We start from the raw sequence: 27,212 nt of genomic DNA, 5'->3' as shown, positions 1-27,212 counted from the left end.
TGTATTGAAATAATATTAAAAAGATTTCCAAGTTGATTTTAACTCTCTCAAGATACAAATACACATAAGAGGTAACTTCTGAGTTCAGTAAAGACCACAGATCCAAGGACAGGCTGTTTAAATAGCCCACACATTAACTAAGGGAAAAAAAAACAAGAACTCAAACATCAGCTTGACTGCTACTATAATAAACACTGGGATTTAGTTAAACTTGACAGAATTTAGAGATGGATAAAAAGGACCTATGGAGACCTTCCAATTATTATCACCCATAATAAATCAAAAAAGGTTATGCTTTCCACACTCTCAATGATTAACCAAAGCATATAATTAAAAGACTATGTGTCTGTGTCAACAGTCCTGAATAAACCAACTTAAAAACACACTCTAAATCTGAGATTACAATAATGCCTCTGAATCTAGGAAAAACAAAGTCTCACCTCCCATTCAGACAGCTACCAAATCCAACAAGAACCTTAATTTGGCTTTCTTGGAGAGCCACGTCCTATTCAACACAAAAACCTTGCTTCCCTTCCTTCTTCCTTTACCTTACTTGTCTTGGAAATTTATAGTAACTTAAGCTCTAATAATTTTCTAAAAATTAAGATCTTGGGGGAAATTTGCTTAAAATTATTAAAAACTATTCACAATTAAAAATAATAATTCGCCTTTCTGTCAGAAATTTCCCTGGTAAATTGACATTAAGTTTCTGTCTCCTCCCTGGAGGACGTGCTGTGAGATAATACTATATCTTGAATGAAGCCATAGGGACAGAGGTCAGGAGGAGTCAAGAAAATCTGGACAGGAGAACTAACGCACAGGTAATACCTGGATCAAGTGGTCAAACCAGAGGAGTTCATGAGTACTTGATTTGGAAGAAATGCCAGGTAAATGCTTACTAAATCCACCATGCCAGGTGCTTAACGACTACAAAAGGAAAAGAACCAGAGAAAAGACTTGAAAGATGTCCCATTACCAAAGTAGGAAAAAAATAAGATGGCTGACAACTGACAATTTATAGGACAGAGTGAAGGTTTTGCCAAGTTTAAGATTAGAGTAAAAGGAAATGAGAGAATAAAAAGATGACATTCATTGTGGATGAATGTATGGGGAGTCTATGGGGGAGGGGGTCAGGTAAACAAAGGCAGGGGTTTTAGATTGGCAGGATTGGGGGTTTAACGGCAGCAATGCAGAGAAAGACCCAGAGTTACAGTACACGTAACATTAAATACAGTGCACAATGCAGCTATCTTGCCAAAGTAAGTAAATCCAGTATTGGGTTGTATAAGCAGAGGAATCACATGTAAGCTATGAAGGTGGCTCTTCCTCTCTATTCAGCACCGGTGAGGCCACAGCTGGAGCACAGCATTCAGTTCTGGGCATCGAACCAGCTACAAGAGAGGGAAATTGTAGAGTTCAGAAAAGGGCAAATAAAATAATGAAAGGCTTGGAAAATAAGATCTATAAGCAGGGCCAGTGGTTTCATCAAAGCCCTTCCTGACACTATCTAAGCTACTTTTGGGGTGAGATTAAGGTTTATTTTGCTACATGTCCTCCAATCCCTCCTTTGACCTTCAGGAAGTGGGAAGAATTAAATTCCTCCCTGGTATGGCCAAGTAGGAAGCAAAACTAAATAAATCATAAAGGCATATGCCAACCAATTCCAGTACTGGCTCAATAATTTTCTCAAAATTTGCCCCATTTCATACAATCATAAAATAATTACCATGACAAAACCACTGCTGTAGCTGACTGACTGTAAGGGGAGAGGAGCATACAACGAGGAGGGCAGAAATAAGGCGAAACAGTTGTATAAACATGTTGTTTAGAAAACATTGGCTTGATCAGGCTAAGATGTCAGATGAAAAACAGTCAATCTGCAGGGAGGACAGCTTAGTTATAATAGCAGGAAACAATGTTATAAGAAAAAATAAGCAGTGAAACAGATTTTCAAATGTAGTTGTCAAACTGGCTGTACTAGAAATGGATTACACAGTTATTTTAACCCACTGCAAACTAAAACTGATAAATTTGAGATTCCTTTCACCCAAATGATTAAATAAGGAATACATTTATTTGTAAACAAAGCCTTAAAAATCATGTATTATACTTCACAAAAGATGGGGAAATTACACTAGGAGCAAACCTCCAGTGACTGATTTTCTTATAAAAGTATTAAAAATGATACCTCAGACTAAAGCAGATATGTATTTTGAAACAACAGAAGTCTTTGTGAGATAGATCTTTCTTCTTTCTTTAAAGTAAAGTTACTACCATTTTAACTGCTACAACTAGTTGCTCTTAGTTAATTGAGGCAACAAAACAAAACCAAGTGTATTTAATATCTTTAAGACTCAAAATTTCTTTAATTAGCTATATTTTGTTACTGTGAGCATAAAAGAAATCTTAAATAGCACACATAAGTCAAAAACCACATTTCTGCACACAGTAAGAGAGATGTAAAGAATGTAGTGTAAATTCCTATACGTATCTTTTCGACATAGAACTGTAATGATTAGGAAGTCACCTAAGGTAAAATCCATCTGGGTCCAGCAGAACTTTTACTACCTACTTTCTTAGATTATCTATATATTAATATTGGACAAACTGGCTTGCCAATCACCTAAATCCCTTAAAGCCAACCAAATAAAAAAAAAAACGCAACAAAAGAAAACCAAAAAGAAAAATGTATCAAACCTATTTTAACTCCCCCAGTTCTTAGTAACACAGAGCAAGTTTTGGCAAGTTAAAAATCTTTTTATTCTTAAATATTTTGCTTTTCCTTTTCCTCTCCAGGGCAGAGGTTCCTAACCTTTCTGGCTCATAGATTCCCTCCCCAGAAAAATGCAGACATACACCACCTGTTCCATACAGTTTTAAGGGGTACATGGACTCACTAAAGAGCCCATGCAAGAACCTCAGGTTAAAAACCTCTGTTCTGTATTATGTAGCTTTTTCTTCCATAAAAGACAATAATATATATTAGTCAGAAACTCTAAAATAAGGTAGACTTAATTTGTGTCTTAGGCTTTTTACAAGAGATTCTAAAGACTTGGAACAACCAGTTGGAGTACAATTAACCAGTTTGCTCAGTATCCTGTTCATTTAGATGAAGCAGCATTAATATTTCCTTTAAGAGGTAAATTAGCCAAATTTTCTGTTTCTTGAAAGAAATAACTTCTATCAGTAAAAGTATACAAGGATATCACTTTGATCTTCACAAAAATATAGCATTTGCCTCCTGCTGAGCAAGAAATTCTTTTCTGAAATGAGAAGCAATGTTAAAAGATTCATTAGCTATGCGATTATCTGGTCTAATTGTATTATACAGTACTTGATCATTATCTGATTGACTTATAAATATAGATGCTAGATAAATTACCTAAAGTAACAACTTAAGACAGGGAGATTCATATATCTAGAAATAACTATAGGAAAGTAACTGACTACATTTCTTACCAGTCTCCGTGGCTAAGTTCTCACATCTTCCAATTTTAACACTTCCTGATGACTAAAGGGTCTCACAGGAATAGACCACGTCTACACTAATTCAGTCCTTAACCCAATGGGATCACATTCTGATCTATTACTCTACTAGAACTGTATTATGATCAATGTCATCTTAATAACTAAGAATGGTCCTCAAACTCTGTATTGACTTCCCTGGAGCACTTGGTACTGTTCAGTACCCAAGGATATCGCTATCCTTGCCAACTTTCTCTTTCTAAAACTTTCTAGGCCAGTGAGATGGCTCATGCTTGTAATCCCAGCACTTTGGGAGGCCGAGGTAGGAGGATTGCTTGAGGTCAAGAGTTTGAGACCAGCTTGAGCAAGAGTGAGACCTCCATCTGTACCAAAAATAGAAAAAATTAGCTGGGGGTGGTGGCACACGCCTGTAGTCCCAGCTACTTGGGAGGCTGAGGCAGGAGGATCACTTGAGCCCAGGAGTTGGAGGCTGCAGTGAGCTATGATGATGCCACTGCCACTGCACTCTAGCCCAGGCAACAGAGTGAGACCCTGTCTTAAAAAAACAAACAAACAAAAAACTCCCAAACTTTCTATAATATACTGATCCACTGGGGGTGGGTGGAGCTGCCCAATGCTCTAATTGCAAACCAGGCTCTAACTTCTAAAACATTATGGAAATTTTGAATGGAAAAGAACCTTAAAAATCATCTAGTCCAACTTCCTCACTTAACAAATGAGGCATCAAGGCCCAAAGATAATATTCCTTTAAAAGGGATTTGGCATATGAAAATTACCAAATAATACCCATAAAATTTTAATATTTCCTAAGAAAGCTATGAGATAGGGATTTTGTCTACCTTGTTTGTCTCTATTCTTCTGAGCCTAGAACAGTGCCTATCACATAATGATTATTCAATATATGTTAAATAAATAAATTAAGATAACTTTAAAATAGTAAGTCACTAACAAGAGGATCAATTTATTTTTTTCCTTTCTTTAAGAGACAGGGTCTCTGTCACTCAGGCTGGAGTGCAGGGGCTTGATCATAGCTCACTGCAGCCTCAAACTCCTGGGCTCAAGTGATCGATCCTCTTGCTTCAGCATCCTGAGTAGCTAAGACTACAGGCATGCACCACCACACCCAGTTAATTTTTGGTTTCACTGTCTTGCCCAGGCTGGTCCCAAACTCCTGACCTCAAGCGACTGCTCTGCCCCCAGGCCTCCCAAAGTGCTGGGATTACAGGCGTGAGCCACCATGACTGAGTCAAATTTTTCTTAGCAAAGAAAATCAGAAAACTCACTCTCTAACCACGATAGATTATAAAATCAATAAATCGTGGTAGGTAGGGCTCCTGAAACATTTTGAAAAAAGCAGGAGCAAAAAAGGGTATAAAATGTAGATATGGCTACAATTAGCAAAGCAGAAAGGCTATTTTTAAAATACCTGTCATACTTGTTGTTATGGCTTGGGCGGGGGGCAAGTCACCTACCAAAGGGAGCTCTGCAGCCCTGTCCAAATTTTATTTCTATACCCTATAAATTAAACAAATAAATAAAATATTTAAAAATGTAAGGTAGTTCTGTCAAAGATAGAAAGGGAAAAAGACTCGTTTCCTGATCTTAATAGGGTCAAACAGAATGACCACCACAAACAAGAGATCTTACCTCTCTGGAGCCTCAGTCTCTGTGGGGAACTGTCCAGGGTTGAACGCTATCAGCTCGCACTTCATTCTGAATCTAGCTATCAACGACTCCCTCACTGTGTGTTCATAACTGGTCAGCACTGTCTTCATGAGCAGAGAGTATTGCATAGAATATGTAATTTGGGAAATTTCGATTCTCAATACCAAGTTCTAAGTTTTCTGGGTTCCTTCATGCTAGTAGTTAAGGGCCTTGCCCGTTCAAATTACTAAGGAAAAAAACCTTCAAGGAGGACATTGTCAAAAAGAAATATCTTCGATGGCTCAATTAAGTAAACTGATGTAACCATAAAGCTTTTAACCCTATGCTGTATGTACTTCACATGGACACTCATACAATTAACTCATATTAGCAGCACTCTATAAAAGCCACACGTGGTAAACATGTTCATGTGCAAGAGCTTCTTTGGGACATAAGAATTCTTCTAGACATGGAATTCTCAAATGTTCTCTATTTAGAACAAGGCAGGTCAAAAAATTAGGGTATACTGAATTACTTATTTCAGATATAAGCAGCAGTAGTAGGTAGCTACAATAGGCAGATAACACTATTTATCTAGAACTTGCTCCTCACCTGAAAGGGAAAAAAAAAATCAGTTGTTGGTAAAGAACTGACTTGGATTAGAGGTTATTTTCATGTGACTTCCTATCACACCTCTGAAGTTGCTATGTCAGCACTTCTTTGAATCTTTTACTCAGTACTTCACACCTTGGGGTACCACTTCGAAGTGGTATTCAGATACATTAAAAATGTTATTAACTTTCACTAGTATGTGATATCTAAACAACACATTCAAGAAAATTATCTAAAATATTTCTGGCATAGGGGAGAACCATTCATCTTTAAAGGCCTCCCAAACACCCTCCATTATGAACTTAACTGTTTCACAAACAACCATGTCTAGAAATTAAGGACCCCTTCCTCCCACCAGACAGACACACACACACAAACACACACACACACACACACACACACACACAAGAAACCTCACACAGCTTTATCATTAGAACATTGTATTGCTCTCCAAGTACAAAGGTATCTTCTATTCATGAGACTAATGTTTAAAAGGGAATCTGCCCAGAGTAGTTCCCCCCTGCGGTAGTAGGCCACTTTATTCTTTTCATATGTTGAGCATGTGATTCTCTCAGTTTTATAGTTTTCTTACTAAAAACTACCATCTATAACACAAAGATAACCTATAATAGAGATGTTTTCTGTTAGTAAATTTTATACATTTGGTTATGAAAAAAAGAATCCTGATATCCAGATAAAATCATCCAAAAACTAATGTTATTAGAAATCTTCCACCAAGACATCTGGGTACAAATGTTAAATCAAGACTCAGTCAATTGTGAAAAATGTAAAGATTGAAAAACATTTTTTTTTTTTTTGCATTTACACAGTAGAAACTGGTCATAAATGCATGAAAAGAACACATCTTCATATTCTGACACATGCCATTTCTACAAAAAAACCTGAAAATAAGCATTTTTAAAGTTTATTGTAAGCAATTATCCTTGAGTGACCTGAACTTACTTAGGAAGATGTTAGAACGAAATTTGTGTAATCACAACACTATTTTTATAGCTCATTTGGTAGAATTTTTATATTTCATTCTTAGCTTTATGAGGATTGCTAAGAGAGCCATATGAAAAACATCTCTGTACCTTCTACAAATGTCACACATTTTCCTCATGTGGCTCAGTGTGCCATGTAATGAGGGTAAACCATAACTATCATTTCCCGAGGGGCTACCGTGTGCTGAGATTTGGGCTAAGCAATTTACAATATCATTTCTACTTCTTAGTGTAATGTTAAAAGAGAGTGTCCCCAGAAACAGACTCGGGGGAGACTGTACAGGTTTACAGGGGAAGGCTCTTGGGAACCACACTTCTGAGAGAGCCGCAGGGCTGGCAGAGAAAGAAGTGAAAATGAGATACAGTTGCAACACAGGCCTCTGCTAATCCTAAAGTGTGGTATGGAACTTGGGTGATCAATCCTTCAGAGTTGTCCTGAACTGAGGCAACGAGGCTGGACCTTTGTATTTCAGCACTGACCAGTCATTAGTTTCAGCCTGCCATCAGAGGAGGGGCCTCACCTTGGGTGAGACAGTTCCCTTGAGCAAAGGGGAAATTCTTAGGAGGAATTCAACCAGAAAGCCCTCGGTGGTCAATGCTCCTGGCAGCTTGGGGCGGGGAGGGGGGACTACCGTCTCATTCCTGGAGGATGCATCTGGGCAGCACATCACATATATAGTAGAGATATATGGTGCATCCCTATTTTACAGACAAGAAAACTAAGACAGAGAAAGGTAAGAGCTTATCCAAGGTCACTATGGCATTCTTTTTAATGTAATTCATCTTTGGTTTCACATCTAGGACCTGGTATGCTTCTCTTCAGGAAACATTGAAAATTATGGAAAGTCACTGTATTTACCTTTTTGCCATAGTTACTGGGAAGCTCACAGCTCATTTTTATATTTAGCTCAAGTAACCATATTTACCTTGGTTACTGCTACACACCCTGCATTGATTTATTTCCTTATTCTATTTTTGGCTTTCTCAATAAGCTGACACATTTTTGTATATTTATATTATACATTACAAGACAGTCCATGTCATCCCCATCATCTCTAACGTGAGCAGCCAAACCATTTATCCATTAGAAAACAATGGCAGGTATAAGGTAATAGACATGCCATAGCCTCCTTTGGTAAGCCTCATCTTTACCTGCTTCTACGGTCAAAAAGTAATTCTACTTTGTGTTTCTCCTGTAATTCAAACTTACTTCTTTCGAGAGGAGTTGGCAGTCCAACAAATGCCACCACTTATATAGTCTCGAATGAATGGCTGAATCAATCTTCTACAATGTGTTTCAACACTTATTTTAAATTCTTCTTTAGGATTTCCAAACCAGTGTTTCTCCTTGTGTTTGTAATCTTAGGAAACCCTGAATTATCTGCAAGAATTTTAAAAATTTGTGTTTTCATTTCAATAAGAAACATATATAAACATAATGATGTCCATCTGGGTGTTACTATATTATTTTGGTACTGCATTTATGACTTTATGATCACACTGTTGCCAAAAGCATCACTTTAATTGTCAAAATTTAATAAAGTGGGCTAATAAGGAGGTAATATAACCAAGGAGGCAGTATAACCAAGTAGTTAAGAAGAGCATGGGTTCTGGAGTAAGACTGCCTAGTCTACAGTGTCACCACCTGCTAGCTTTGTGACATTAAACAAATTAATCTCTCTGTGCCTTAAATTCCCCATCTGTAAGGTGGAGCTAGTAACAGTACCTCCATCATAGATTTGTTGGGAACATTAAATGAGAAAAAAGAAATAGAGCATTTGAAAGTGTCTGCCTAATTGCTTGTACTCAGTAAATGTCAGTCATCATAATTATTATAAAAATGATACAGTCACACCATACGGAGGCTAAGGGGCCTTATGAATAAAGGTTAGTTCAAGTAGAGAAAAGTAGTAGCAGTAGTGTTATATCACAAGGCACAACATGGATAGGAATAACATGTAAGAATAAAATACTCAGAACCTTACCAAAGCAATCAGTAGTCATGTTGGGAAAAGCAAGTAAGTTTCAGCTAAACCACACCATCCAAAATATTAAACAAATGTTACCTTGACTTTTAATTTTTCATTTTATTAGTACTCAAAATATTTCATAAAACTGTCTGTATTTGATAACATGTGAGCTCTACAGGTAAAAGAAATATATTCCTAGATGTAAATTTGTACATATTAAATAACATCATTACATAAACATGTTTTTGCCCACACATTATTCAAGTTTCAGAAATATCTGGCTGTATCATCATGGTTTCTTCCACTTTTTTGCTCAATTCCTCTTTTATAGATAAAAGCCAATTAGTTAATCATTTTCAAAGATTTATAGTCCTGGCAAGAATATGTGACTAGCACACTGACATATAAACCAACAAGGAACAGGAGATCTTAACTACCCATCCAGAGTGAGAAGCGGTTCTCACTCCTGTTTACAAGAACCAGGTAAAACACAGCATGAATAGAAATAAATAGAAATAAGGAGCATGAATGATCCATATATTTTCTTGGAGTTTGACAGAACAAAGAGCATGCAGATCTCTCATTCCATTTTTGCATGGAAATTTACTGGAATTAAAAGCAGATTTACCATCACCACTTCTTGAAAAATAACAAAACATTTCATGGATATGTGGTTATGCTATCATAAAGAAGTTAAAAATTTTTCCCTTAATTTTGTAGTGAGGTTATATTACTTATAAAAGGAAAAAAGTAATTATTTTATATTGTTCTAAACTGGCAACTCTGATTTCTGAAAGCCCAACTATGTTTCCCAATACAAGAGAGAAAGGACATTACCTGGTTTTGCTTAAGACTGTAACTTTAGGACCCTATATAGTGTGTGGTTCAATAGTGGTGCTCATTACCTAATAACTGAATGAATAAGAATACAGCATTTTGCTGCAAACCTCAATGACAACTGGATAAACACAATGCAAAGGAATAATATAAAATCATGTAAATTATTCTTAATAAAGCAAAAGCAAATGAATTTCTATTATGCATAATGAAAGGCACAGAGTTCAAGCTTTCTAAGGCCAATAAGGCTTTATCATGGAATACCATATTTGAGGAGTTTTTTCCTAATTGTGTTAATTGCTTTGAATTACATATTTTAAATATCATACTGTTTTCTACCAGAATATAGGCTTCTCAGTTTTGTTCACTGATGTATCTCAGGACCTAAATCAATGCCTGGCATGTAGAAGGGGCTCAATAAATTTTTGTTGAATGAATGACTAAAAATTCCTTAAGATTGTATATGGGCAGTTGAGATACCAAATATAAGACTGAAGTACTTTTTCACCTATCAAATTCTTCTTTCTAAATTACAAAACCAGCTCTTTCCCTTCAGAGAAAAGTTATTTGCAAATTAAAAAAAATAATAAAAGCAGTTTTGGGTAGATATGAACTTTTATTCTGGTTTTATTAATATCAGTTACAAACATAATTGGTTTATTCAAATAAATGAAGTAATCTGAAGATAGTAGAGAAACAGTACTGTAAGTTTCAAAGACTATTACAACAAAGTAGTCTTACATAGGCTGAGAAAATGCAACTAAAAAACATATCGAAGTAAACAATCTCCAGGCTACTGTATCAATTTATACTGAATGAAGTAATAGTATTTGGTAGCTCAAATATGTAATTTATGAATACAGCCAAGAACACACATATAAAAATAAAATGATGGCTGTTTCTAAAATGCCTGAGAATAAATACAGGTTTGTAATTTACTAAGGAATAACAATACATCCTACTAAGTGAAAAGATAACACTCACTTGATTAGTGCCAAGGAAAAAAAGTATTTCCACTGGCTCTCCAGGACTCTCTCAACTACAAATAGGGGAGAATTATACAGATTTAAACACATGCCCTTTTCCATATGTAGACATCTTTCAATTATTTAGAACAATAGGGGGCAAAGACTCAGCATGGATTACAAACTCCAGATAATGTGTAACATATGCATAGGAGGCACAGATTCATTAAACATTCCTTTTAAACACTGAATGAAGTTTCTGCAATGGTAAATAGGCAAAACACAGTGGAGGAACCCCACAACAGCAGTAGAATTAAAGTGTATCTAATCATCACTTCAATCCTAACAATTGTTTAAAATCTAAAGCTCTTTATGGTACTGGTCTGCTGTTCATTTGAAACTCAGAAAATTTTTCCCCCATTTTATTTCATTTTTAAACATTACACAGATAAAACTTTTCATAGGGGGAAAAACCTGCTATTCTACCTTAACTTAGCAATAGGAGCGTAACTTCTGGGTGCCCATATGACAATTAACATTTGAAATTTTAGATCTGAATTTTAGTTCTTAACCTCTGGTTATGTTAAGAAAAAGAAAAAAGGCAGGATAATCACTTCTGAAGACTGGGGAGATCAAAATCCTAGAGTCTGTAGAGGGTATATTCTAGAGGCAACACAGACCGGACTGTCCCAATGTGGTGTTTTAGTTGGATTTCATTGGGTTCTTAGAAATCAAGCCTAAAAACTGAAGCTATGAAGTACTGTGATGGCCTCTGATGACTGCAGCAAAGAATCCTCTGTAAACTGGTAGAGAAGTAGATAGTGAGTTGTCTCATAGGTTAAGATCTAACAAAGTCTGTAAATTAAAAATTTCCAAATTCTCCCAATAGCCCCCAATTTTTTTATTATTATTACTATTTTTTTTTTTAAATGGAGACGGGGTCTCGCTCTTGCTCAGGCTGCTCTCGAACTCCTGAGCTCAAACAATCTACCCGCCTCAGCCTCCCAAGTGCTAGGATTACTGGCGTGAGCCACCACGCCCGGCCTCCCCAATTTTGATATATCTGAAATCCATTCTCTTCCCTCCATCTTCATTGCCACTGCTTTATTTCACCTCTCATTTAGCTTACTGCAAGAAGCCTCTAAAACGGCAAGCCCCAACCCACGGTCTTCAGACAGGTACCATCCGAGGCCTGTTAAGGACCGGGCCACAGAGCTCCACCCCTCCCCACCCCACCTCCCATACCGCCATCCATGGAAAAATTGTGTTCCATGAAACTTAGGAGGGGGGAGGGCCCCCGACACAGCAGGAGGTGAGCGCAGGCAAGCAAAGCTTCATCTGTATTTACAGCCACTCCCCATCGCCCACATCACTGCCTGAGTTCTGAGCTCACCCTGCTTCTTCCGTGAAAAAATTGTCTTCCATGAAACCGGTCCCTGGTGCCCCAAAGGTTGGGGGACTACTCTAAATGGCCTTTGTGTTTCCAATCTTACCCCTTCCATTTTCCACATTACAGCCAGTGACTGTTCTAAAATTTAAGACTAACCACGTCACTGCCTGGTTTAAAATCCTTTGATTAGGATAAAGTCCAAACTCCTTAGCACATCACCTCACTTCTTGTTTATGTCTCCAGTCTCATTTCTTCTGACTTCCCACCTCTCTTCACCCTTCATTCCCAAACCCTAAGTTCCAGCTATCTGAAACTACATAGTATAAATTAATGATGTTGCTGGAGTTTTGGTATCTTAAGTCTAAAAGAGAATAATGATTGAAAAAAACTTGATCTCACCTCAATCTTTTAGTTCTTTTTAATCTAACTGTAGGTTGTGGCCCAGTAGTGGGTTGCACAATCAATTTTAGTGAGTTGGGACCACCTTTGTGAACGCCCAAAGTGGGAGATGAAGAGATAATTCATAGGAGACCGAAAACTGAACTGCTCTGGTGAAGAGGACCCAGGGGCAGGGAGAGGGTGGCTAGGGAGACAGGGGTGGATGGGGAGCTGGCACAGGTTAGAAGGATGGGTGTAGATGAGAGGTATTTGAAGAATGTCAATTTGGGGGAGGGTGACTGGCAGAGCCTGTGGGCACAGTGCACACATGTGATAATAACGGGGAGGTGTTATGCCCACACCAGCTGTTGTCCCGCTTCAATGGGAACACAACGTCAAAAAATCCGAGAGCATCCCTGGTCTACTCCAAGCCCTCCTGGAACGTGTCCCTGCACCTGCGGGTCCTTCAGGAGACAGACACCGGCTCCTACAGCTGTTCTGTGAATTTGCTGGACAGCCAGAACAGGGATAGGGGCTCCAGCATCAAAACTTTAGAACTCAATGTGCTGGGTGAGTGAGAAGCACACACTTCTGGGTCCCTCCCCACCCCCAACCCCACTGGGAGTTGTGGCAGGTGTCTCTCCCAAATGGCTGAGTGCAAGGGTTGGGGGAGGGGCAAACGGAGTGACACAGGGTATGGGGGACTGGGGAGGACAAGGATCTGTGGGTCCCTTAGGTGTGGGTTTTCATCTGTCTCCCCCTGCCCAGTTCCTCCAGCTCCTCCATCTTGCCATCTCCTGGGTGTGCCCCGTGTGGGGGCCAACGTGACCCTGAGCTGCCAGTCTCCAAGGAGTAAGCCTGCTGCCCAATACCAGTGGGAGCAGCCGCCCCCATCCGCCTAGGTTTTCTTTGCACCAGTTTCAGGTGAGAGCAGTTCTGGAAACAGCTGGACTGTGGCTAGGAAGGGGAAAGATAAGAGGTACTGAGGTACCACAGAAACTGGGGTGAAAAGGTGAAGCAATGCTGGAAAGTACTGGGAGGGGGAGGAGGAGGATGTGAGGAGGAGGATGGAGAAAGATGGCCCACCAGGGGCAGGCGTGGTGCTGGGTGCATTCCCGTGCTGTATGCTGTGAGTAAGGAGGCTCTGGAGCTAGTGTCTGCATTTGAATAGAACAACCAGAGTATATTACATGTAGTTAAGTATAGTGTTGTTATGTGGATTAAATAAGTTAACATTCAGAAAGCCCTTAGAACAATGCATACATAGCACATAGTAAAAGCTACATAAGTGTTGGCTATAATTATTATTTTGTGAAATTTGTTATAGTTATACATATATGTTATGTTATTTGAGTACCAGGTCTCAGGGTAAAATATATTTCTTCTTCTTGTGGGTTGTGGTCAAAAAAAGATGCACTGCTTTGTTTTAAGTATATAAATTAAGGAATGAGATATATAATGGATATTTGCACAACTGCAATTCAATGCTGTAAAAAAGTTACTCATCAAAACATACAAATTGCCTAGGATTGGTATGTCCACTGTGTCATCCCAAAACCATCAGCTCTATCCTTTTACATGGTTCTTTATGACACCAAGAATCCATCATTCACAGTTCAGTTCCTAAATCACACCTTTACCACACACCATGCACTATGGCAAATGGTTCTTCAATTAACAGGCATGACTTTTTAAACAGCTGGTCACTTAAAACTTTCTGCAACAATTTCATTATTTGGATGCTCCTAGTTTGGGATTCTTACATAAATATATCTTAGCATATTTGCAGTCTGCACTATTCTGGGTTATGCTGCCTCTGAACTTGTACATCAACTACTCATCTATTAATACCTCTACTTCCTTCCACCCAATTAAATCCAACTTCACCTTCAAGATCCACCTCCTGAAAGCCTAGGATGATGTGTACTCCCTCCTGTAGCACCATGAGCCTAACATTAACATGACACACAAGACCTTATTCACAATAGTGTAATTGGTGCTTTAGTAATCTGACTTCCTTATTGGAAGGTGGGCATCTTGAAGGTAAATGGTACACTGCTGTATTGCTAAGCCTACCACAGTAGGTATGCAAATATTTGTTGGCAAATAATAAAAAATAAAGTACTTATTTCAGACCTTAGTATTTAAAGAAACCCTGTGATAAATCTGTCAGTTGAGTCTGATGAAAGGGAATGGGCAAGATATCTAAATCTACCCCCGCTCCAGCTGCTGGAACATTAGCCAAGAGTTAAGCCCCACACCTTTCTCCTGTAACCCTCCACTATTTCCCTCTGGCATTTCTAAGGGCAGTAGAATTCAAGGGCCCGGGCCCAGGCCCACTGCATCAGTCAAGAAAGATAACAGAAAGATGCTCGGAGTTCTAACGCAGTATTCTGTAACCGAGGTAGCCTCCTTTAATGATTGATCAAGGTACCTTAAAACCTTAGAGATTTCTGTCATTTCCCATTTTATGTATATTTCTTTAGGTGTGAAGCTTGGCCCCTGAATTTAGAATGACCAAAGCAATACAGCTTAGTGATTTTTTTTTTTTTTTTTTTGAGACAGAGCCTTGCTCTGTCACTTGGCCTAGAGTGCAGTGGCATCATCATAGCTCACTGCAACCTCAAACTCCTGGGCTCAAGAGATTCTCCTGCCTCAGTCTCTCGAGTAGCCAGGACCACAGGCACGCACCACCATGCCTGGCTAATTTTTCTATTTTTTTGTAGAGATGGAGTCTTGCTCTTGCTCAGGCTGGTCTCTGAATCCTGGCCTCAAGCAATCCTCTCGCCTCGGCCTGTCAGAGTGCTAGGATTACAGGTGTGAGCCACCGCATCAGGCTTGATATTATTCCTTTTAAATGTAACTAAAACATTTCCGAATCACCAACATTTTCAAGAGATATTTGATAAAACCCACAGGTAAGGATTTTATGTGGATTTTTCAGATTCGTAGTACATTACTCAAGACACACTTTATAGCTAACCCTCATCTTATTCATTTCATACTAGATTTAATATTTTTATATCCTATTAATTTCCTATAGACTTTCAAACACATGAAAAATTTTGATGTCAGCTTTAAAACGTTTCAGAGGATACATGGAATTCAAAATTCTTTTGGGAGTATGTAAGTAAAAAGTTTGAACACCCATTGTTCCAAAGTTGTCCTGGCCAACACAATAGTCACTAGCCAAATGTGGCTATTTAAATTAAAAATTTAAAATTAAATAAAATTAAAAATTCAGTTTCACAGTCACTGTAGCCACATTTCAAGTCCTTAATAGCCACCTGTGGCTAGCAGCTACAGTACTGGATGGTGCAGATATAGAACACTTCCATTATCACAGAAAGTTCTATGGGACAGCGCTGTCCCAGTGCATACACTGTTTGCCCAAGCCAGCTGAGGTAATAATACTTTCATTCCTTGCACTAAAAGCTCCACATCCTAGAATGGCAGGCCATTTTTTGTGACTTTTATCAGGGTCCTCCTACACAGGGGTAAAGTGACAGGAAGGGCAAGAAGAAGGAACTCTGAGCTCCCCCTAGAGGTTTGAGTATGTGGCCAAGAGAATCTTTTAATAAAATAAATACTTTAATACCATGAATAATAACTTTTTGCCTTATACTGTTCAATATGGTAGCCATTAGCCACATGTGGCTATTCATAATTTAAAATTACATTAATTAAATATAATTAAAAATTTTGTTCCTCAGGCACACTAGCCACATTTCAAACGTCCAAAAGCCACATGTGACTAGGGGCTATCATACCAAACTGAGGTAGAACATTTCCATCTTCACAAAAATTTTATGGAATAGTGCTGTTTATACTACATGCTTTCTAAAACCTTTTTTCCTTTTACTTAACCTCTTAATGAAGTATCCAGAATATTTAACTCCACTTTTCACTAAATTTCCAAAAACACCAGGAAGTAAACTCAGAATCCTGTTCATTCAGTTTTAACATGTGCTTGTTAAATCTCTTCCTTCCAAAACTGAAAGCCTAATTAAAGTGTATGGCCCAGTTGTCAAAGATGGTCTATTCTTTTAAGACACGCATTAAGCCTCTGTCACATTCACAAGCTGACAAGCAAACTGGAATGCACAAACTTTCAGGTGATAGTAGGATGAGAAAAGAAGCTAAATATGTAAAAAATCATAGAAAACAAATCTGACTAAATTTTTCTTATGAACTATTTGAGTGGCTTATCATATTTCTTAGAAATCTTTCAATGATAATGCATTAGGGAAGTCTTGTCTGCAAATACCAAATAGAAGTCCTCAGAGATGGGCAGTGTCTATTAAAATGTTTATACAGGGACAAAGGTATCTTTGGGCTCCAACTTATCTTTGCCCTATTGGTTTTAACAAACAAATAATCGCAAGGCTCGACAGCTAAAATAAAAGACCAAATACACTATATTGTGATTTGTCTGCTTAAGTACAAAATTTGTTCCAAAGATGATGACAGTTACTGATGGATAAATCTAAGCAATGCCCCCAGAAAATTAATCATTTTGTTTGCTGGACAGAAGACTCCTTTCCACTTTTAAATCTGCCTGATGAGCAACCAGCACTGATCCAGCAAAGGCAAGTTTTTTAGGTCACATACAGTCAACTTGCATTTCGTCTTGAGGCAGAGCTACAAGTACACATCTGTTTCAAAAACATAAAGCCAACTCTCAAGAGGGAAATATTTGGAGAACACCCAAAAATATGGGACTTGAGAATGAGTTTTGCAGGGCATCAAATTAACTGACTGAAGTGTGAATGCAGCATCTGGTTCAGAAGTGAATGCTTTCATGAATTCCAAGTCAAGACAGATCTTTCTACTACTACAGCACAGACAGCGATGAGATCGTTCCCCTCCTTTAAAGTTATCACACTTATAGTCCACGTTAGTCATATGACACTTAAGTATGGCCTTGCATACCATCCCTTGTGTAGTCTTATACAGATTTTTAACTCTTTGATGTATATATACAAGCTTCAGTTGGATTGTAAACTCTTGGGACTACAGGACCTGTATATTGCAATTCTTTTCCTTCTTTCTTTTCTTTTCTTTTTTTTTTTTTTTTAAGACTACAGTTCTTTTATCCACCCTAACATCTAGCAGACAGCCTTGTATATCAGAAACACTCAGATATTTGGTGAATGGAGATATGAAGAAAAGGCCTATATGAAAGGAGAAAATTCATGCAATCACTTGACAAAGAACCACCTAGATTTGTTTATCTGACTCCAAAATCAGGCTATTGTTAGCAGACAAATTTTCTTCTGGCAAACATACAAAAAAGCAACATAACCTCAGAATAAACAACATTCTGTGCAGCAATGCAGTCTCAAACACATCTATTTTATCCAAATGATAAGACAAATACCAATAACATGACGGACATCAAAATGAAACTCTTTGCAGCAATAACAAATGTTTATATCTAAGTTAAAATCATGTGTGCGCAGAAATATATTCATTTGGATATTGAAAAGTAGGACTTTAGTCTCAAAATCTAAGACAGTATTAATTCAATTTCAATATTTACAATTTTAATATTTTCATTGTATAGATAAGAGGACTGAGGCACAGCCCAGAGAAGGTTAAGTGATGTGCTTTAAAGTTATTCGGGAAGGTGGTCAGAAAAAGGTTGAGACAGGACTCAGCTTTCTGATCCTTTATATGATGAGGTGAAGACTGCTACATCAACATGTTGAAATTGTCTGATTAAAGGAAGGTTTGCATGGGAAAACTGAAGTTACTATGTATCTTCCTTTCAAATTTAGAAGAAATTATTTACTGAGTTTTCATAATTGAATTTCTTTAAGAGACTGAGTCTGTTGCCCAGCCTGCAGTGCCGTAGCCATCCACAAGTGCAATCATTGCACACTACAGCCTTGACCTCAAGTGACTCTCCCACCTCAGCCTCCCAAGTAGCTGAAACTATAGGTGCATGTCACCACACCCAGCTCCTAATTGAATTTTTGAAAGGAATTTTAAATATATTAGACCAGAAATGTAACTGACTCACATGGTATTCCTTCTCAGTGAGCCTGACATTGAGTTCACATTTCCATTAGTCTGCAGAAGTTCCTCATTTTCCACATCTTACTGAACTACTTTGTTTCTAAATTGTAAAATCTAAAACAAAAAAATGTTACTGAATTTCTTTTTGCAGTTCTCATCAATACAATCAAATCAAAGAGATTTCTGAATTACTTGTTTTAAATCATCATTTCTGAAACTAGGATCTAAGGATGTGTTTTCAGAGGTTTGAGATTCTCTGAGGATTTAAGGTTGTATTTTTATTTTCATAAGCATAATCTGAGTTACTTGAACATCAACCTCATAATTGTATAAGGCTATGATTTCAGTGACCACATCTGCTCTGTGCTTAAGATTACATTCACACTAAGTCTCCTAAAGGTATAGAGTTTAGTTTTTAATGCAGTATTTTTTCAGCCTAGGTTTCAAAGTCTATGTTTCTGAGTTAAAGTTTGAATAATACTGCGGTAGATTATACTTTGCAAAATTCTCTTTTCTAGACTTTATTTGATGAATTTAATTAATATGTATTCAGTGTTTACTATATGCTAGTAGAGCAGTGCAGAAGAGACCAGAACCTGTCCTTAAAGAGCTTACCATTCTGGCAGGGAAGATCAACATTATTAATGAAAAAGTCTGGGTTCCTTGACTGACATCACATAAAGAATAGAGCACTTTAAAAAAACAAAATAGTTATCTACACTCCTTGTTAACTGCTATTATGGACCAAAGAACCCACTGTCATCTGCTTATTCTCAAAATATTCTAAGAGCTTGAGGTCAACTTGGTCTTACCTGTCTAGAGACAGGTAAACTGATCCTCTTTTTAAAAATCTTCAAAAAAGCTCAGTCTTTGTTCCTTGCTTTAGGTTATCCTTCTCATAACTGGACAATGAAGCAACCCCACTAGCTATTCCCTGGTTACTGGAGAAACAATTTTATCGAGAGATTTATATTCAATGAGGTTTTGATAGCACACTTTCTCTGTGTGATTGGGAAATTTCTATGGACAGAAATCAATCAAGCTAAAACAGTCACAAATTCCTAAAGTACACTTCTCAACTTGAGAAAAGTTCATGGATAGATGCTAGAGCAGAACAGTACAAACACTCTCCCAAAAATTTAACCTAATGACTTTGAATAGAACCATGAATGACAAAGAACAGTAGCTTCTTCCCATTACCCACTACTTTGATGACATCCTTGTTTAAAAATAAATAAAAGAAAAAAGAAGGTGCTTAAGAAGCCCTAAAGGTATATGTTATCAAATAAACTAATTTAATTCTATAACTGAGTAATGAGTGCCAAATTGCTTCAACAATAATTAGTTTGAAATATCTTAGTTTTGGGACCAAATTTTCTAAGCAACAGTGTCCCCAAATGAACACTACTGGAGCCAAGACCTTGTGAACTTTGGTGCAATTTCCCTACATTAGTGTGATTACTCTTATTTATGATTGTTCTTAATGGTTTTTAGCCCCAAGGAGTTCCCAGAAAAAGTGCTAGCCCTACCAGAAAAAGAAGTACACAGATACACACTATGACTAAGTAGTAGAAGCAGTTAAGTGAAAACTGGGAGAATCCTACCCAAAATCTCTTAGCAGACACTATGATGAGGGAACGAGTTTAACTAAAGCACAATTCCATATCTGCCAATGATATAAATACGAATACTACATAAAAGGCAGTAGAAACAGCAAAATGATAACCCGGCTGGTAGTAAAATTTCTAGCCCAAATTAAGCCTCTGCACATAAACATGCAGATACACAAGGATGGCCAGATGCACACTCAGTTCTACTTGTCACCACATCCGGCACAGTAACTAAAGGAGGGGAAAACTGGTTTTCATGAAGGAGCTTCATCAGAAACAGCAGGGCCTCAAGCCAATCTAACTCGGGAGGCATCGACAATCCAAATTCCAGAACAACTCTTGGCCAGGCTAACTTTCATGGTGCCCGCTAACTTCACAACAATACACAACCTGGTTACAATCAAAATCAAGCCTTTCCAATTTTCCAAAGCATCTCAAGTCTTATTCGTCCTTCGTAGCTCAAATTAGAAGCAAAGCGACTGACACAAAGGCCAGTTGTCCCAAGGCGCTTTTTGTATGGCTTTGCCACATCCACTTCTGAAAATTCCTAAACTGGGGGCTCAACGGCCCCCCCACTTCTGCCCTTCCTCGATCCCACCCCGGCTGGTTAAGCCTCTGCCTGGGAGCCCCTCCGCCTGAAACAAAGCAAGGGGCCCCGGCGGTGGGGGCGAGAGGCGCCAGCAGCACGGGGACTGCCGCACGGCGTACAATAAGAAACTAGCAACTTCAGAGCGCAGGAACATCCTCAATTGGCAAGAAAGAGGGGCGGCGGCAGGCACGCCCAACTTCAAACTCAGGAAACCTACGGGCTGGCGGCCGTCTGGAAAAAAGCCCCCTTCCCAGGGAGAGAAGAAAAAGGCGGAGAAGATGCGAATCGCCCACCGGGCCCCGGAGGGGAGCCCCGCACTCAGACCGGCCCCCGCCCCCGAGGCCCGCTTCCCCGCTTTTTCTCTGCCTCTGGTGCGCTGCCCCAGGCCGGGCGGCCGGTTACCTTGATGCGCTCCCGGCACTGAGACGGGGTCCGCTCGTAGCCCAGCTCGGCCAGGGCCCGGGACACGCGATCGTACATGGCTGGCCCGGGGGCCTTGCTGCCGAATACCGTGCCGGCTCCCTCCAACTGCTGGTACCGCGCCTCCACCAGCCGCTCGTTGCCCCACACTGCGATGAGCGCGTTCGTCTCGGCTGGTGTCCACGACATGCCCCGGCAGGCGGCGGCGGCGGCTGCCGCAGCCCCGCCACCGCCGCCACCAGGGGAGAAGGAGACCGAGGACGAGGCGGCGCTGCGGCCCCCCAGCCCCAGCCCGAGACCCCCGGACGCCGCTGCCCCCGAGCCCGCCGCACTGCCTGGCCCGAGCGGCGAGGCACCCCGAGGCGTGGAAGGGTCGGACAGAGATGGATTTCCGTCGCTCAGGCCACCAGGAGAAGCCGGCGAGAGCACCTCCATCTTCGGGATTTTTAGCGGCGAGTTGGCGGGCAGCTCCGAGCCACAGGGCGCAGCCATCTTCCAAGCGGCCGCCGCTGCACCGCCCGGAAGTGACGCGCCCGCGCATCCGGCCACCGCGGTCTCTGGGGCTGCCCTCGGGCCTGGCTCGCCAGCGGGCGGGCGGCTACGGGCCACTGCTGCAGAGGATGCGGCTGCAGGGCGGAGGCCGTCTGCTCCCGGCCTTTCTCCGCGAGCCCTCCCGCGCCGCCCGCTCCTCTCCCGGGGCGGGGGGCGGGGACGAGGCGCGCCGAAGCCCCGAGCTGAGAAGGGTGGGGGCATGAGGGCGCTGGAGTGAGGAACAGATTGGAGCCTTCCCACTTCCTCTCCAATCTCAGCCCCCGGGAGGAGGGGTGAGGCCCGCGAGGGGGCCCGGAGTTAAGGAGGAATTGACCATTTAGCTTTCTCCCTCCTGTCTCCCTCCCCTCTTGCCCGTCTTCCCTCTAAACTGGCCTCTAGGTGCAGAGCCTGACGTCTAGGGTGGGGACTAGAGAAGACTACGGAGGGTATATCGGGGAAGGCGCCAAGGCTGAAGGAAGAGCAGTTCTAGGGGAGGCTTTAAAAAGCAAATGGGGACCAGGGTGGAGTTTGTGCGCTGCAGCTTTTCAAGAAACCCAAGCTCATTTGAAGAACAGCACCTCTTTAATTCAAGTTATGATCTATTGCTTTCTAGTTAGTCAGGGTAGGTGTGACCGTTTTATAGAAGAATTAGATGTCTTTATTGCGTTTATTCAGTTGTCTATTGTTTGAACGTGTAAAAACTCCTGACCCCAGCAGAAAAGTCACTTTCCAATACCATTCTTCATCCTCCCTGCTTTGGAAGTCGCATAGTTTTCCCACTTTTTCATACTCTGAACTGTAAGGAGATTAAAAAGAAAACTGTCAATTATGACAGCCCTTGTGACCTCCGGAAACAAGTTGGTGTATTAGTCACTCCTGAACGTTCCTTAAAGTGCTGGAACTTGAACAGTAGCACACCAAATCCAGTATATAGCTGCAAGGTTTCTACATATTCTTCAAAGCTGAAAATCTTGTTTATCTTGAATCATTAACTCAAAAACTTCAGTGGATTTTTTTCCAAAGCAGACTTGTAACTGAGGAGGCTGACCAATGAATATGAATAAACTTTGCAATATTTTTTAAAATAGCAAATTTATGTTAGGGTTTGTTTTTTTTTTAAGTTGTGGTCAGCCACATTTTTTTTTTTTTTTTTTTTTTTTGGAGATGGGGTCTTGCTCTGTGGCTGGAGTACAGAGCCACAATTATAGCTCAGTGCATCCTTGAACTCCTGGGCTCAAGCAAGCCTCCCGCCTGAGCTTCCCAAGTAGCTGGGTCTACAGTGTAAATTTTTTGTAGAGCTGAGTCTCTCTATGTTGCCCAGGCTGATCTTGAACTCCTGGCCTCAAGTGAGCCTCCCACCTCAGCCTTCCTAAGTGCTGGGAGAGAATGACTATGGTTGTTTATAGTTGTATTGGAAAGTCAAAGAATTAAGCAATAGGGATGAAGTAAAGGAGGAGATAATTGTCTTCATATGTAGTATTAAAATTCCATCATATTTTATAAATTAGTATGAAGAAGCCTAAGGAAGTTCCAGAATTTATGATATCCTCTTCCCTCTTTTTCTAAGAGAAAGATATACCACCTAGGTTAAGATTATGGATTCTAGAATCAGAATGGCTAGCTTCAAATTCCAGTTGGTCAACCTCAGGCAAGTTATCTAACCAACCTCTCAGTGCCTTGGTTTCTTCATCTATAAAATGGAGATGACCTCACAGCATTGTTGGGAGAATTAAATGAGTTAATACAGGTAAAGTCCTTAGAATGGTGCCTGGTTCATCATAAACATTGTATGAGGGCTCTAGTAGAATCTCAAATATCTGTCAAAGCAAAATTCGCTCTCATTCAGCCCAAAAGTAAATTTTTTAATGTCATAAGGTATGTAATGTGTATGAAAGAGAAAGTCATGCCTACATCATATACTAAATTAGAGACTCCAAAGAGTTTTAAAATCACCACATTATCCTGCTCTCATTGTCCTACAAGCCTGAAAAAAAATCTTCCCTCCTCCTATTGCCTAATTCTGGAAGATTCTCAGATCAACTCTGACTCATGCAGGAAGCCTTTCTAGATAAAGTGGGTTGACTGAGAGGTCTTCCTTCCCACAAACTTCTGTTTCTTGTCATTATTTCTGTATAACCCAATCCCACCCCTTATTCCCCTACCCATCCATCAGTCTACCTAAATGAGAAAAAGTTGTAACAAAAATAAAATTTCCAGTAACATCCTAAAGTTAAAACTAAGCCAATAATGTGAAAGCTATTAATATATATTACTTACTGTATAGGCTCTGCTAAATAGGCAGCTAGGAGCATGTTTATGTCATGCTGGCTCACTGTGTCCGATCCTGGCTTTTAGAGGATGTGTGACGTGCTTGTTCAAGACTTCATAGGTCAATCAGAATTTACAAATGACTACTGTGTTTGAAGTAATGTGCTACACCTTTAACGTGGATCCAAATGGTAGTCATAAGTAATGCATGAAATGTCTCAAAAATAAAATAATATGCAAAAGAGTATAAAACTATACACACTAATCTACCTGTAAACTATCAACTACTCCCTTTAATTGTGTCATCCCCTCATTCATTTCCTTCACAATCTGTTCACAAGTATTCTATTCCCTGGCTTTTCTATAAAGTCTTCCCTGAAATAGTTGAACAGAAATCCTCCGTCTAATACCTATTCACACAGCCTGGAACTTCACGTTCGTTACTATTTTCTGTTTCAGAAGTCTAGTTAATTCTGCAAGTTTTATCACTATATTTTATTATGAGTTAGTGTTTGTTTTACCTTTTTTTTTTTCACATTCCACATCGTCCTGTTACCTCTATCTCTAAAATGTTTCCTAAATCTGATTGCTTCTCAACCCTAGTCCAAGCCTCCATCATGTCTTAACTGGACTCTTGCTTGCACACTTGCCTGTATACACAGTAGCCACAGTGAAGTTGGTTTCTTAAAACTTTTTTCTGTGAAATATGCATATGGAGGAGTACATAAAACATATATAATTATTATATAGCAAATACCACATAACCACCGTTCAAATCAAGAAATAGAATATTACCAAAACTCTAGAAGTCTTGTCCCCAACTCCTTCCCAATATTACCGTTGATCTCATTTATAAAGATAACCACTATCCTGATCTTCCTTATAGTTTTATCATTTTATTATGCATAACCAAACACTACATTTTCCCTGGTTTTGAACTTTTTATAAATGAAATTATGTAGTATGTATTCTGTGTCTGACTTCTTTCATTTAATATTATTTTTTAATTGAGATTCATACATACTATATGCGGCTGTAGTTTATTCATTTTTGTTCTAGTAAAATTCTTTTATGGATATGTTACATTTTATTTATCCATTCTGTTGAATTTTTGGGTTGTCTGAAATTAGAGATATTATGAATAATGCTGCTAGGAACATTCTCGTACACATCTCCCAGTGCATATGTGCAAGTATTTCTGTAGAGTATCTCCCTCCCTCCCTTCCTTCCTTCCTTCCTTCGTTTCTTCCTTCCTTCCTTCCTTCCTTCATTCCATGTGCATACAAAATTATTCCAACTCTATTTACTGAAAAGACCATCCTTTCCCTCCCTCTTTGTAATGTCATCTTTGACATAAATCGAGTGTCCGTACGTGCATGGGTCTGTTTCTGGGCTCTTTCTTATATTACATTGGTCTGTTTTTCTCTCCCTTTTTCTATTTGTGTTGCTTGTGAAAATATCACACTGCCTTAATTACTGTGACTTTAGAATAAGTCTTACGTCAAGTAGAGCAAGTCCCTCCTTCTCCTCTTGCTTTTCCTCCTCCTCCTTCTTCAGGAGTGGCTTGCTATTCTTGATCCTTTACATTCCCATATACATTTTAGAACTAGTTTGTCCAAGTTCTACAGAAAACAACTGTAGGTATTTTGATTGTTATTGCATTGAGTCTATGGACCAATATGAGAACAAACATCTTTATAATTATCACCCTTACAATCCTTGAAAATGGTATCAGCCTACATTTATTTAGTCTTTAGTCTTTCTCAATAAAGTTTTATAATTTACTGCATAAAGGTCTTACACATTTTTTGTTGGACTTATTCCTAGGTAGGTGATATTTTTTTAATGCTCCTGTAAATGGTATCCTTTTTAAAATTTCATTTCCTAATTGTTTTTGCTGGTATATAAAAATACAATTGATTCTTACATGTTTATTTTGTATATAGTAATCCTGGTGGAGTGGCCTGTTGAAATTGTAAATCATTGCACATCATTTCCTTTTTGAAAATTCACCAGTGGCTTTCCTTTGGAATAATATAATCCAAACTCTTTGCCATGATTGTAGTGGTTTTAAAACATGTCTGTATATTATTTGACACTCATCTGAGAAGTTGAATCTCTGTTCCCTCCCCTTGGATCTGGGCTCTTACGGTAGCCCAACTTCTCTCTTCATTTTGTCAACAACACTTATTTTCAGAAATCATTTATTTATACATATTATTTTTGTTTCATGTATTTATCATCTGCCCTCCCCCTCTAGAACCTTCTAGAATGTAAGCTGTTTGAAGCCAAGGATTTTGTTCATTTTTCTCACTTCTAATAGATCCAGCATTTGGAATAATGCCAGACAGTCTTTCCCCATCAACCAAGATGGAATACCAAGGACAAGATATACCCTTCTATCTTAAATAATTAGAAAACCAGACAAAATATATAAAACACTGGTTTTGAAGACATAGGACATCAGACAACAAAGGACAGTGAACACTAAAACAAACAAGGTGAGCCTTATAATTGCCCAAGCTTACTGGCTGGAAAGAGTTTCCAGACCATGGCACAGAGAGGAGGATTCCCAGAGGAGTTCTGTGGTCTTCCTGAGTTGAGAAGACAACAACAGTTGAGAGTCCAGAGTGGCCAAGGCTGCTGGCGTTTGTAGAGCAGAGTAACAGAGAGAAAAGAGGTACAGAGAGAGAGAAACTCAGAGATCTGCAAGAGAGCTCCCTCAGCGCTTCATCCTAGTTCTTAGTGACAAACATCCCAAGGTGAAGGGAAGGATAACTTGAAAGGATTAAAAGTAAGAATACATGGAGCTCATAAAGGCCAGGAATAATTTCTGTTCCCCCCAGCCAATTTGGAAAACTTCATAGATCATGGAGCATTAAGTAGAGTACTCAAAAGGAATATGCCCCAGAAATAGACTCACATATATATGGTCAATTGATTTCAACAACAGTGCAAAGGCAATTCAGTTCAGAAAGAATAATCTTTTCAACAAATGGTGCTGGAACAATGGATATCCACGTGCAAAAAATGAACTTGGATCCACTCCTTGCATCATATACAAAAATTGACTCAAAATAGGTCCTAGACATAAATGTAAAACTTAAAACTATAAAACTTCTCCAAGAAAAAAATACAATAAAGTCTTTGTGGCCTTGGATTAGGCAAAGATATTTTAGATCTGGCACCAAAAAGCACAATTCATAGAAGGAAAAAAATTGATAAATTGGACTTTATTAAAATTAAGAAGGTCTGCTCTTTGAAAAACAATGTTAAGAGAATGAAAAGACAAGCCACACATTTGGAAAAAATTTGTAAATTACATATCTGATAAAGTACGTATTCCCCAAATATGCACAGAATTCTCAAAACTCAATAATAAGGAAACAAATCAATTTAAACAATGACTTTCACATACATTTCACCAAAAAAAAGATGGCAAATAAGCACAAGAAAAGATATTGAATATTATTGATCATTGGGAAAA

At 39.2% G+C, this 27,212-nt stretch overlaps 1 protein-coding gene across 6 annotated transcripts in view; it reads right to left on the bottom strand.

Moving 5' to 3' along the window:
* Positions 1-21,444, bottom strand: part of MSANTD2 (Myb/SANT DNA binding domain containing 2) — a 31,045-nt gene extending 9,601 nt beyond the window's left edge. For 4 of the 6 annotated variants that reach the window (XM_069468732.1, XM_069468734.1, XM_069468733.1 and 1 more), the window contains exon 1: positions 20,909-21,444. In XM_069468732.1, the coding sequence (XP_069324833.1) occupies positions 20,909-21,418 (510 nt within the window). In that variant the 5' untranslated portion in view covers positions 21,419-21,444. Of the gene's footprint in view, positions 1-1,301; positions 1,392-20,908 lie in introns of all 6 variants that reach the window. The other 2 variants (XM_069468736.1, XM_069468735.1) reach the window with 1 other exon arrangement.
* Positions 21,445-27,212: the final 5,768 nt, after the last annotated feature.

This window comes from Eulemur rufifrons, chromosome 6 (assembly GCF_041146395.1).
Source record: "Eulemur rufifrons isolate Redbay chromosome 6, OSU_ERuf_1, whole genome shotgun sequence".
Taxonomy (NCBI): domain Eukaryota; kingdom Metazoa; phylum Chordata; class Mammalia; order Primates; family Lemuridae; genus Eulemur; species Eulemur rufifrons.
This window is presented reverse-complemented; position numbering and strand designations above follow the sequence as displayed.